Source organism: Columba livia, chromosome 24, assembly GCF_036013475.1.
Source record: "Columba livia isolate bColLiv1 breed racing homer chromosome 24, bColLiv1.pat.W.v2, whole genome shotgun sequence".
Classification (NCBI taxonomy): Eukaryota; Metazoa; Chordata; class Aves; order Columbiformes; family Columbidae; genus Columba; species Columba livia.
Window position 1 is genome coordinate 1,041,369 of NC_088625.1, and position 11,751 is coordinate 1,053,119.

Sequence of the window (11,751 nt, forward strand, 5' to 3'; positions counted from 1 at the left end):
CGTTTTCTGCCCCCCACGCTGCGTTCGGCGCCTCGGCTGGTGCCTCTGCTCGGTTCTGGGGTGAAGCTCCGTGTGCGGATGGCCCGGGAACGCTGGGCTGGTGCAGCCCTGACGCCAGCTTAGCAAAGGGGCAAAGCAGCACTGAGCCGCTGGCTTCCCCTGCTGCTGCTGGGAGGACAAGGAAACTGCCTGAGGCCGGGGCTCAGGGGTCGTTTGGTGCACCTGAGCAGGGTGACACGGGCAGTCCCCCTGCCCGCTGTCCCTGTGCAGCCCCAAGGCAGACAGCAGGCAGCTCTGCAGCTGCACACGGGGACACAGCCCAACACCGATGCGCAAGGCTGCAGGGGCAACCTGCCCGGCGCCAAAGGGAACACCTTCAAAACTTATTTTTCTCACGATGAGCTTGTTCCAGGATAATTGGCTGCACATAAGTTCACGTCTCCACAACCTTTTCCTCACCGTCACATCCATTAGACCGAACCTTCACAGACCACATCCAAAAAGGCGGTGGTAGGGGCCCTCCTAATGGAGGCCTCAGAGGATGTGGTGCACAAAGACAGAGGTTTATCTTTGCGCCCAGGTCCATTAGAAAATGAGACCCTTGTACAGAACAGCAATTTGCTGGAGGTGATGCATCCCGAGTACAGGCATGGCGGGAAGGGGCTGGAGGTGCTGCTGTGCTCAGGGTACAGGAACAGCATCGACCGCTTCTCTGGGCTGTACTTCTTGCTGGCACAAGACATGTGCCCTGGCACAGCTCACCCTGGGGAGCGGGTAAGGCAGTAAGCTGTACCTCCTTGCTGGGTACAGCACTAGAGCAAGGCTCCCCTGAGCAGGATTGCTTCTTTTCATGTGTGAGAACAGCTCACCCACAGCAATGCTGTGTGTCCAGGACACCACAGCCGGTCAGCTCCAGGGCACCTTGACGGACTCCTCTGTCCCACTGCAGCCCCTTGGCAGCTCACCCTCCCTCCCATCTGGCCGGGAGCATGAAGCAGGAAGGAAGACGGAAATCAGGAGGCTTTGCAGGGCACAAGGGCATCCCAGGGCGCCCTGAAAGGATGCCAGCAGTGCCTGTGGGTTGAGGAGTTAGGGCTGCAGAGCTGGCAACAGAGGCAGGAAAAGTACAGGCAGAGCAGGCTGGGCAGTGCTGGCAGCCGGCGCTGCGGGAGCGGCGTGGAGAGTACTGCTGATGCAGCAGAAGGTGTCTCGGCGGGCGGCTGTGAGGGTACAGCGAGGCGACGAGCAGGGCTGGAGGATGGGTATGGCTAGGTGACAGATGTGGCTTGGTGAGCAGAGCTGCAGGAGCTGGTGACCAGGCAAGCGGTGTGCTGAAACAGGAGCGGGAGCGCTGCGTCTGCTGGAGCCTTGCTAATTGTGAGGGGGGTGGCACCCGTACCCCGACGCAGGGAAAGGTTATTAAGTGTGGAGGACTCCTCCCTGGGATGCTCAGGTGTCTGACAAGTTTAATTCCAAAACGGTGGGTAAAGTAGAGATGGGTTTGGCCAAACTGCCATTGTGAATTCCCCCAGAGTGGCCCTAAATCCTTTTGGGGGCAGAGAGGCTGGGAAGAGCAGCGCTACCCACCTGGGAGACTTGGCCTGGAAATACAAAAGGGCTTCTGTGACCACGGGCACAAACAGGGTGTGCTGGGCAGGCAGGTACCCAGCTGCCTCTGTGTTGCTATGTCCCTGCAGCCTCTGCCTCCCTGCTGAGCATCTCCGCAGAGGCAGGGGCCGTGCTGCCCACCCCACTGCACACCCGGCCCCAGCCGTGCCCTGCGGGAGCGGGATGCTGCCTGTCCCCGGAGTCTGATGGAGCCGTCACACTTGGCAGCTCCGGCCCGTCTCCTCAGCTGAGTGATCCGGTGAGACACCCGCCGCTGCCGTCGCCTGGGACAGGCTCTGCTGTCCCCCAGCCCGGCCTCGGGAGCTGCGTGTGCCACGGCAAGGAAGGGCACTCACAGCAGCTGGCTCTGGAATTTTGGCACGGCGCTTACATGTCCGGCATGGGACACGGGGATACTGTGGCTCAGCGGAAACTTGTTTTGCTGAGTGCAGCACAAGGCTGCTGTGTCTGGTTTCAGGGAAGGTGAGCACCCTCTGCTCGGACACTGTCACCTCCCAGGGGCACAGGAAGAAGGGCTCAGGGGTCCTGCGAGCTGGCTCGCCACCTGCCAGGGGATCACAGCAGCTGCCAGGCCACTGTGTATCCCTCACTCCCTCTCACCTCGCACTAACGGAGCTGGGAGGGTTAAAATGCCAGGCTGCTCTCCGAGCAGGGCTCCTGCTTCCCTCCACGTGGGTATGGAGCAGGGTAGGGCTGAGCAGAGCAGTTGGGCTGCAGCCTCCTGGCTCAATGCAGCAGGCGCTGTGCTGGCCCCGCTGCCCTGGAGCATCCTGCCAGGGACAGACCCAGAACGGGAGGAGAGCCCCGGCCCCCTCCCGAGCCTCCCGGAGGCAGGGGATGCTGGGCTCCTGGACCAGAGCCCTCCTGCCGATGGAGGAGGTGGCAACGCTGCAACAGAGCTTCCCATCAGCACCTTATATTTACTGCAAGGTCCTCTGGCTATGACCTTTGAAGACAAGGTGGCCCAGCAGCCCGGGATCTGGCAGCGGCAGCAGGGACTCGCGGTGATCAGACACTCCGCAGGACTGTCCCGGCTGGGCCAGGCGTGCCGGGCTGGGAGCTGAGCGAGAGGTCGTGGACACACAGACTGCGGGTGAGTGCTTGGCTGCCTTTGTCATTCCCAGCCCTCCCTTGCCTCCCTGCAGCTCTCCCTCCAAGCAATGCTGTCCCTGCTCCTTACCTCCCTCTCCCTGCGCAGAGCCGTCCTGCCCGCTGCCTCCTCTGCACCCACCAGCAAATCTGGCTGCCCCTGGCAAGGGCAGGTTCATCACCCCATTTCACAGACCCTTTAATGCAAGCAGGGAAACAGGAGCAGTGTCCCCCAGCAGCCACTGCAGAGGCATCTGCAAGAAACATTGAGACAACTGTCCTGTGTCCCAGGAGGAAGTTTCTTCCTGCCCCAGCACAGCCTGAGCCCACCCCCCCAGGCCCTCCCCAGCCCCAGCTCCCGCTCTCCAGCGCTGCCCTTCACACTCCCAGCTCCCCCAGGCTCACTGCCCCGGGCTGTCCTCGTTTCCTTGTCCCACCTCGTTTCCTGGTCCCCCCTCTTAGGTCCCAGCCCCAGGAGCAGGGCAGCCAGGCAGCATCGCAGGGACGGCAGCTCTGGGCTCCCACTGGGTCACCCCAGTGATCCCCGTGGCTCTGCACAGCACAGGGAAGGGCCCCCAGCATCTCCTGACCTGCTCTCTTGCTCTTCGACGCCTCTAATCCCACCTGCTCCCAGGAAATTTATGTGGTCTGTAATGGAAAAATGTATGTGGTCTCCGGACTGTCCCCGGTTCTGGAGAATTCGCGAAGCCCTGGCACTGGGGGGCTTACGACTGCCTTCGGTCCTGTGTGCTGTTGAGAACTCACCCTTGCCGTGTCCCGCAGGGCTCTCCTCTGTGATCCCACGGTGCCTCCCTTCCTCACAAGTTTCTTGCCAGCAGCTCTGCCAGAGGCATCTCCAAACTGCCAACCTGTGGGGCCCCGTCCCCTCTGGCTGTGTCCGCGTTCGCCCCTCCGTCGGGCTGACTCCCTCGGACGCCAGGTGGGCAGACACCCACACGCCCTCCCCCAGGGAGCTGCTCCTTTCTGCAACAGCCACCCTCTCCCTGCCATGGGCAGCTGCCCTGTGCAGCCTGGCGAGGCTGTGGCCCCCAGCACCAGCCCAGCACTGTGTCAGCAGAGGGCATTGGGGGTGATTTTGGTGCCCTTCCTCTCGGGAGGGAGAGGTGGGAGTTTTCTGCAGAGGAGTTAACCCCGCAGGAGCACAGCAAGGTGTGCAGGGCACAGGTGGCATGTGGAAAAGCCAAGACTGCTGGTGCTGCTGCTGTTGCCCGGCTGCTGGAGCAGCAGGAGGCTTGAGGTGGGGTCGCTGGGGAGCGGGGCAGGCAGGGCAGGCAGCACTAGCCCAGGAAAGACGGAGGCTCCGTAGCGTGCTGGCCAGACCGTGCCCGTGTGCGGACTCGGGATGCGCAGGCATTTGGCGGCCCCGGTAGAAGGGCAGCTGGGAGAGGCACGGCTGAAGGCAGCTGTCAGCGCTCCCCTCACCCTCGTGTCTGCACAGTGGGTAAATTGATGGATGTGCCTATTAACCGTGTCCCAGTTGTGCCGTGCCGCTCTGGCACGTCCAGGCGGCGTTGCTGGATTGCTCGGTCAGACAGCAGCCCGGTTACGGGTGTCCATCACGCGGTGCGTGCCCCGGCTCCGCTGGAGCTCACCGAGCCTCACCTGCCATGCCCCGCGCAGCCGCCATCCCCGGCTCTCTGCAGAGCAGAGGTGCGGAACACAGCGGGGCACAGCTCCCTGTGGCAGGGCTGGACCCCGCGGTGCACACAGAGCACCCCAAAACCTCAGTGCGTGAAGACTCGGGCAGCACCAGCCACTGTCCCAGCCCCAGCACTGCCCTGCCGGCGCCCGGCTCTGCGGCAGCTCCCGGGACCGAGCTCCAGGCACACAGCAGCTTTTCACCCCCCCGGACAGACGCACAGGCAGGGTAGAGACGAGGGACTGTGTTGCCCCTCCAGCAGGCAGCAGCACAAAAGCACCGAGTGCAAAGTTTGCGTTTTGTTGTTCTTTTGTTTGTTTAACTGTACAAAGAGCAATAAAAACATCCTACACTCAGGAGAGTGTTTGGCAAAACAAACCCATCAGAAGGCGCAAACCCAAAACTACAGTCATAACCGATAACAGCGCCTCCTGTGTGTATATATATATATATTTTTGTAGAGACTCTCTCTGCTGTGTACAGCTATGTACATACAGATGCATTGGCAAGTTGCAATCCAAGGATAGTGCATGAAAGAAATGAAAGGCAGATGCAAGACTGCTCATGTGCAACAGTCACAGGCCTTTGGCCACAGAAGTTGCCAGCACAGTCGCGCATGGAGCCGCTCGCAGCCCAGCTTTGAGCAGGAGCGGCTCGGGGAACCAGCCCCGTGGCTGGCACCCACCGGCACTGTGCTGGGAAAGCCATCCGGAGAGGGGGTGTGCGGACAGGCAGGCTCAGCCCAGCCCTCCCCAGGCAGCAAAGCCCCTGGGAGCGGGGAAGCCACGCGGCGAGACACGGCGCATTCCTGCTGCGGGGGGGAAGGGCAGCGGTGCAGGGCCCAGCGAGGGCGAGCGGTGTGGGGACGGCATGTGGGGACGGGGCAGAAAGCGATGGGGGAGAGCAGGGAGCGCACGGCTGTCCCTTCATCCCCAGGGCCTGATGGCACCACCCGCGGCACTGCCGGGGTGCTGCCCACGCTGGGACGCGGCAGACGCTGGACACCATCTATCATCTATCTATGGCCCAGGTTGGCCAGAGAGGTGGTGGATGAACCATCCCTGGTGACATCCCAGGCCAGGCTGGACGGGGTCTGGGCAACCTGAGCTGGTGACGATGTCCCTGCTCATGGCAGGGGGGCACTGGATGAGCTTGGGCAGTCCCTTCCAGCCCAAGCTATTCTCTGATTCTCTGGAGCATGGAGCGGGCTGAGGAGGTGGCAGCCGGCACCGGGCTGGCTGGCAGTGCTGTGCCGTGGCAGTTACAGGTTGTGCAGGGCTCTGCAGGGAGGCTGGAGGAGGCAGTTTCAGCATCACAGGGCTGTTCAGCAGTTACGGAGCTGTCCTGCCTCAGAGCCTGTGGTTGTGCCCAGTCCTTCCCCGCAAATGCCCAAAAACTCCTTTTCCTCCCCAGTAGCTGCCCCCTGCTGCTCCCCACCACCTCGGTTTGGCACATCAGCAGAACATTTTCCATTAGAATTACCCACCCCCACGAAAGAAACAAGCACAAAAAAGTCAGCCCAGCACCTTCGGCTGAGATGCTCAGGCCCAAAAATAGCCCAAGAGGCAGAAAGATACATCCATTACACACCACAAGCCATCAGAGGCTCCAAAAACCAGCAAAGCTCAGAGACAGCACACGGGCTAATGGCCAATATCCAGCCATCACTTCTGAGCAGGCTGGGACAGTCCCTGAGGAGCACAAACCTCTTGTCGCAGCACCCTCGGCATTGGCACACAGGACTTGCAAGGAGGAGGTGGCAGCAATCGGGGATCCCCTGGGGACGCGTACGCCAGCACCCGTGCCCCAGGCACAGCAGGAGCACCTCCAGGTGACACCTGGCCCCGGGGGCAGGCGGCCACTGGCCCCTGCTCTCTTTTTCTAGCAGGACAGGGCGCAGAGGTTGGGCATGGGGCTGCCCAGCCCTCCTCTGCCCCTCCTGCACCCCCAGCTCCAGCACCTCCCTGCGTGGGGACCATGCTTGTCCCCCCTCTCTCTCATGCCACCCTGTCCCCAACACCTCTCCATGGCCCCACACAGTGCTATGGCACACAGTGTGTCCCAGGGGAGCAGGGGACAAGCTGTCCCAGCTCAGCCTCACCGCCCTTCAGCCACCCTCCCCAGCCCTGCCCGCTGCAGCCGGGCTCTGGGGACCTTCTGTCTGCACCCTGCTCTGGGCTGGGGGTATTTAGATGGAAGGAGGGATGCTCTGGGGAGACAGAAATCCTTGCTCTGGGAAGCACATCAAGGGGGTCACACTGTACAGGGGGTGAGGAGGGAGGGGCGGGCAGGGGGGCGTTACTTGGTGCCCTCGTCCGGGTTTCCTTCACCATCTGTCTTCCCTTCCTCCTCCGTCTTCTGGTCGTCTGTGTTAAGTCTCTGCTGCTTTTTCCGGCGCACACATTTCACCGCCACCAGCACCAGGATCACCAAAGCCAAGAAGCCGCCCACGGAGGTGCCCACGATGAGCGCCACTGTCGAGTCGTGCTTCGGGGGCTCTGGGGAGAGAGGGCAGGGGCTCAGGGCAAGCAGCCCCCAGCTGGGGCAGCCAGTGGGAGCTACAGGGAACAGGCAGGGCTTGCTCCCAGCACCGGGGATCAAATCCTGCGGCTGTGAAGCAGAGGGAAGGCAGGGCGCGGGGCGGCACCCATGGGTGCCTGCCGGCAGAGGGGACGGCTCTGCCACTGACCTTGGGTGAGCACCTTCAGGTTGATGCTGGCGTGGCCCCGCTGTCGGTCCGGGGGGTTGAGGACATAGCAATTGTAGGTGCCCTCGTCCTCCAGCTGCACGTTTTTGAGGGTGAAGGACACATCGTACTTGGTGGGGTTCCCGGTGAACTCCACCCGGTTCCCAAAGCGGTCCAGCTGCTTGTTCATGATCTTCGTCCGGAACTGCAAGAACTGGGAAGCCCGCACGGGAGAGGAGGTGAGACAGTGTTTGGCACCCCATGCACACCCCCTCCCCAGCCAGGCATCCCCGCTCAGCACGCACTGCCCTGGGTGCACCCCACACTGCACGGTCACCCCGAGCCAGCTCCACAACCAGCATGGTCCCTGCTCAGCTCTGGCCACCACGGCGGCCAGGGACGGGGTCTCCTCACAGCACCTCTCCCAGTCACGCCTGCCTGTCCTGCAGCGTCCCTGACCGCTGGTTCTTTACACAGGCAGTTTCTAACTTTCCCTGTGGTGGAGGAGGGCTGGAGAGCAGGAGCAAACACAAGGAGAAGGCTCTGGACCCCACAGAATGCATGCGACTGCTTCCAGCTGGTCCCAGGACCTCTCAGCAGATCCCCAGCGGGACTCACCAGCTCCTCAGAGCAGTTCCAGCACTCCTGGTACGTCCAGTTGAGAGAGAACTGCTTGTTCTCCACCTTGTAGCAGGAGTTGAAGGTGCAGGAGAGCTTCACAGAGGAGCCATTCAGCGCGTTGATGGTGGGGGGAGCCATGACCTCCATGCCCAACCCCGTGGGCGCTGCACGGGCACAGAGAATGAGAACAGGTGGGTTAGAAAGGGGGTATGAGCAGCCGTCCTGCTGGCTGAGCCACCTCCCCACCCCGCCCTGCGCAGAGCTCACCCTGCTGCTGGGATTGCCTTCCAGGCTCGTCCACGCACACACCACGCTGTGGGCAGCCAGGACCAGGGGACAAGGGGCTGTCCCCGCCCTGGCACCCTCCCTCAGCCCTGCTCTGCAAACATGATCACCCCTCTCTGCCCCAATGGTGCCCAGTGCTGAATTCTGCTGACTCCAGGCAATCCCTGCTCTGTGCCACTGAAACGAGGCCTTCCTGCTGCAGAATCGAAAACACGATGCAAAGGGCTGGATGCAGCATCAGCATGCAGGGCTCGGCGCCACGTCCGTGGGGAAATTTATGGCTGCGCTCATCAGATTTCACTCCCAGCAGGACGCAGCGCAGTGGCGAGGGCTGGGATCTGCCAGGGCCAGCGCCGCGGCTGCAGGGGAATGCAGATGCTCTCCCCTCCCAGGTGTGCTCACACACGGATTCTCTAGCCAGGAATGACCGGGTGAAGATCTCAGTCACTCCTGAGGGGACAAGGCCGGTCCCTGCACCCTGGCCTTGCTGTGGCAGAGAAATGGGGCACTACCCAGTACAGCTCGCAGGGCAGGACGGCTCACCCGCGGCGTGGGCAGGGATGAGGCGCCTGTGCCTGCTCCCTCTCCCACTCCATTCCTTTCCTGCAGCTCGCTCGGTCGGCTGGCTGCCCCAGCAGCAGCTGAAACCCAGCGCCTGCATCCAGCATGTTCTCCCCAGCCTGCAGAGGGGAGGATGTGCATGCAGAGGCAGGCTCCATTGCAGCAGATAGCTGCAAAGTGTGAGGCTGAGCCCCAAGGAGCCCAGGGATGGAGAGCCCTGGAAGGAGGCTGTAAGGGTGGGCGGTGGCACCCACAGGGCAGGGACAGGGACACTGGCAGCAGGGGCATTTCCCATCACCTCACCTCTCCCCTTTGGCTGCTCTTTGCTCTCAAACCTTCTTCCTGAGGTGCTCCTGAGTCCAGCCCTGTGGCCAAGCTGGCTGCATGTCAAGGCTGCTCCACTGGCTAATCCGCTCCATCTGCAAGCAGGGCAGGAAAGGGGCCAGGCTCTGCAGCCGGGGAAAAGAGGCTTTTCCAAGTCGCACAGACGGCTGTTTGGAGGCACAGAGAACCAGCCATATTCTCCAGGTGGCTCTCTGGGGGCAGAGGGATGCCCCCCCAGGTGTGGCCAAACCCCTGGAGATGGCTCGTACCAGCAGCTGGGCAGCTGCCGTGAGCCTTGGGAGCACCTGTGTGTGCAGGTCCTAACTCTGCCATTGCACCCGGGGACAACAGAGGTGGGGAAAGAAACCACTGAAATCCCTGGGACCAACTGTCCAGGCTGCGTCCTTTAGTGCTGCGCACTGTCCCAAATGCTCTGTCACGCTACACCCTGCACCCAGGGCTCGGGAGGTAAGATTACACGTAGCCCCTAAAGCAGACCTTGCTGTGTTTTTCGTCCTCCATTCCCCAGGCTCTCCTGAAGCAAAGGCAGCCCACCCAGAGCTCCAGGACAGCGTGAACAGCTCTTCAAAGAGGTGATACGTTCCTGTTTCCAATCAATACAGACCCAAACCTGCTGACACACGCTGCTTGCTCCACGGCAGGGCAGAAACGTAGAGACCACAAGTCCCCCCCACCCCATGCAGCACTGTCAGCCCAGAGCCCGCCACCCCAGCAGCCAAAGGACGGTGACAAGCCACCCGCAGCCCACCAGCCACCGCCTCCCCAGCCAAGCAAAGCCAGAACTGCCCCTCTCCCCACTGCAGCCCGCAGCCCTGCCTGGCACGCAAACAGCCAAACAGCCCTGCACCTCCACAGAACCTCCGGCAAGCAGGATGCACAGCTTTTTTTATTGTTTTTTTAGGGGAAGATGCAATTGCAAGATACCCCCATCCTGCCCAGAAGCAGGTCACCCGGGTGGCGGATTTCAGCAAGGTGCACATCAGACCACCTCCATCCCCATCACTGCAGCACAGCATCCCTTGCCGGCTCGCTGCATCCCCGGGACAGGAGGGGCTTCTCAGGGCTGGGATGCGGGGAGGGGGCTCCTGGCCAGAGAGGGTGCTCTCCCCTGTGTGCATGCAAGGGGTCAAGTCGACACTTACCCAGCGAGAGGAGCAAGCTGAGGCCAGTGAGGAGCAAGGTGGGCGGCGGGAGCCAAGCTTCCAGGCTCATTTTGAAGGACTTTTTTGTGTATGGAGAGAACCTGGTGTAGGTGTGGATTTTGGTGGTGGTGGTTTGCTTTTTTCGAACGCCCGGGTTATTTGCAGGTGACATATAACATTAGAGCTGCTTTATTTCCACAGCCCAATATGGCTGGTTGGAGCGGTGCTGGAGTGGAGGCAGCCGTAAATGCTATGGTTGGTGAATTTCAGCAGAGCAAGTGGGAGGGCAGAAAAATTTTCCCCTGAACAGGCGGCAACGGCTCCTGCGGCTCCTGCTCCGTGCTCGGGGTCTGGTCACAGGCTGTGTCGCAGATCGGCTCCTGCAGCATGCTGAGCGCAGGAGCGGGGTTCTGCCGGGGTTCCCTCTGGCTGTGCAAACTTGCTGTTGGAGCAAGCAAAGCTCCGGGTAACTCTTCCTCCAGGAAGCCGGGGACTTGAGCAGTGCAGAGGGTCCCGAGGAGGCAGCCTGCACAGCGGCCTGGCCAGGCGCGTGTAGCTGTGAGCAGACAGCCTGCAGTGGCTAGAAGCGCTCCTGCTGTGCCCAGCGCTGCCATGCCGGTGCAAGGGGAGCCCCTCGCTTCCCAGGGCTGCCAGACTCCGCCGGCACCTTCACCTTTCCCCAGCAAAACACTGCCCCAGAGCAACATCCCAACATCCTGTCCTCATCCAGCCCTCGGGATGGGGACGCTCTGCCCAGCAGTAACAGGGCTAGAGAAGGGCTTTGGTCCCCTTTGCACCATCAGCCGAGGAAGCCTTTGAGCCATGGTCTCCAAGCCTGGGTTCAGGCTGCTGAAACGGGTGTAGGAAGGAGACAAGGTGTGACCTCGTGGAAACCAGAAAGCCAGTGACAGCAGCTGCTCCGCCAATGAGTTCTCGTGCCCTGGGACGCAGGATGGTGGGGGTTGCTGCGGCAGCATCAGTGAGCAAAAAGGCCAGAGCACATCTCAGTTCCTGGGCACCACAGCCCTGGAGAGGAAGGGATGGGGCAACAGGGAGGCAGGAGGGACACAGAGTTGCTCTTCTATAATACCTGAGCAGCCTCAGGAGGAGAAACAGGGCAGCAGGAGAGAAGGCATCAGAGAAGTTTCAGGGTGAACACAGCAAACTCACTCACTGCACACACAGCACCGTTCCCCAACCCTGCTGGGCAGCTAAAGCCCACTCTGCTCTGCTTGAACAGCTCCCACGACCCTGCAAAGGCACCAAACGCCACATGTAATCCCCCAACACCCCAAAACCAGCTTCAGTTGCCGCTTCCACCTGTAATCCCATTCCTTGGCTTCATTCAGGAAAAGAGAGTAGGGTGTCAACGTGAAACGAAGCAGTGCAGCCGGAGCGGGCTGCGCTGCAGTCTGCCGAGGAGCGGAGGAGCGGTGGGAGGTGGTCCCCAGCTCCGCACCTGGAGGTGTCAAACATCTATATTTAGGGCAGGAGAAGAGCCAGCACGCGCCGAGACGTTGCCCCGGAGGCCCGGGAGGGGTTGCTGGACTCCCCCCGGCCAGCACAGCGGGTCCCAGGTGTGGGGTGCACACAGAGGTGCTCACCCACGGGGAGCAGCTGGTGGGTGGGAAACACGTGTGAGCACCCACGCTTGGGCACCTCACTGCCCCGGGGTCTGCCCTGCTCCCCTCCAGCCCCAGCAGCACCAGGACAGCTTGCGGGGCTCCATACAA

The 11,751-nt window shown here is 61.9% G+C and overlaps 1 protein-coding gene and 1 long non-coding RNA gene across 2 annotated transcripts; one reads left to right on the forward strand and one right to left on the reverse strand.

Moving 5' to 3' along the window:
* Nucleotides 1-357: 357 nt before the first annotated feature.
* LOC135576282 (uncharacterized) lies at nucleotides 358-9,506 on the forward strand. Its single transcript, XR_010467875.1, has 3 exons — nucleotides 358-2,722; nucleotides 7,542-7,876; nucleotides 9,385-9,506. It is a non-coding gene; the product is annotated as an uncharacterized LOC135576282 (long non-coding RNA).
* Nucleotides 4,810-10,679, reverse strand: SCN2B (sodium voltage-gated channel beta subunit 2). The gene is made up of 4 exons (XM_005500712.4): nucleotides 10,019-10,679; nucleotides 7,683-7,849; nucleotides 7,068-7,278; nucleotides 4,810-6,876 (listed from the first exon to the last, which is right to left on the reverse strand). The coding sequence occupies exons 1-4, from the start codon at nucleotides 10,188-10,190 to the stop codon at nucleotides 6,677-6,679; spliced, it is 750 nt and encodes a 249-aa protein (XP_005500769.3). The 5' UTR covers nucleotides 10,191-10,679; the 3' UTR covers nucleotides 4,810-6,676.
* Nucleotides 10,680-11,751: the final 1,072 nt, after the last annotated feature.

Bases quoted from the DNA above. Each gene is read 5' to 3' on its own strand.
- SCN2B (XM_005500712.4), bottom strand. From the start codon at position 10,190: ATGTCACCTGCAAATAACCCGGGCGTTCGAAAAAAGCAAACCACCACC. The intron at 7,850-10,018 runs GTAAGTGTCGAC...GTGCCCGTGCAG, and splicing joins CAGCTTGCTCCTCTCGCTGG to CGCCCACGGGGTTGGGCATG. The intron at 6,877-7,067 runs GTCAGTGGCAGA...CTCTCTCCCCAG, and splicing joins CCTGAAGGTGCTCACCCAAG to AGCCCCCGAAGCACGACTCG.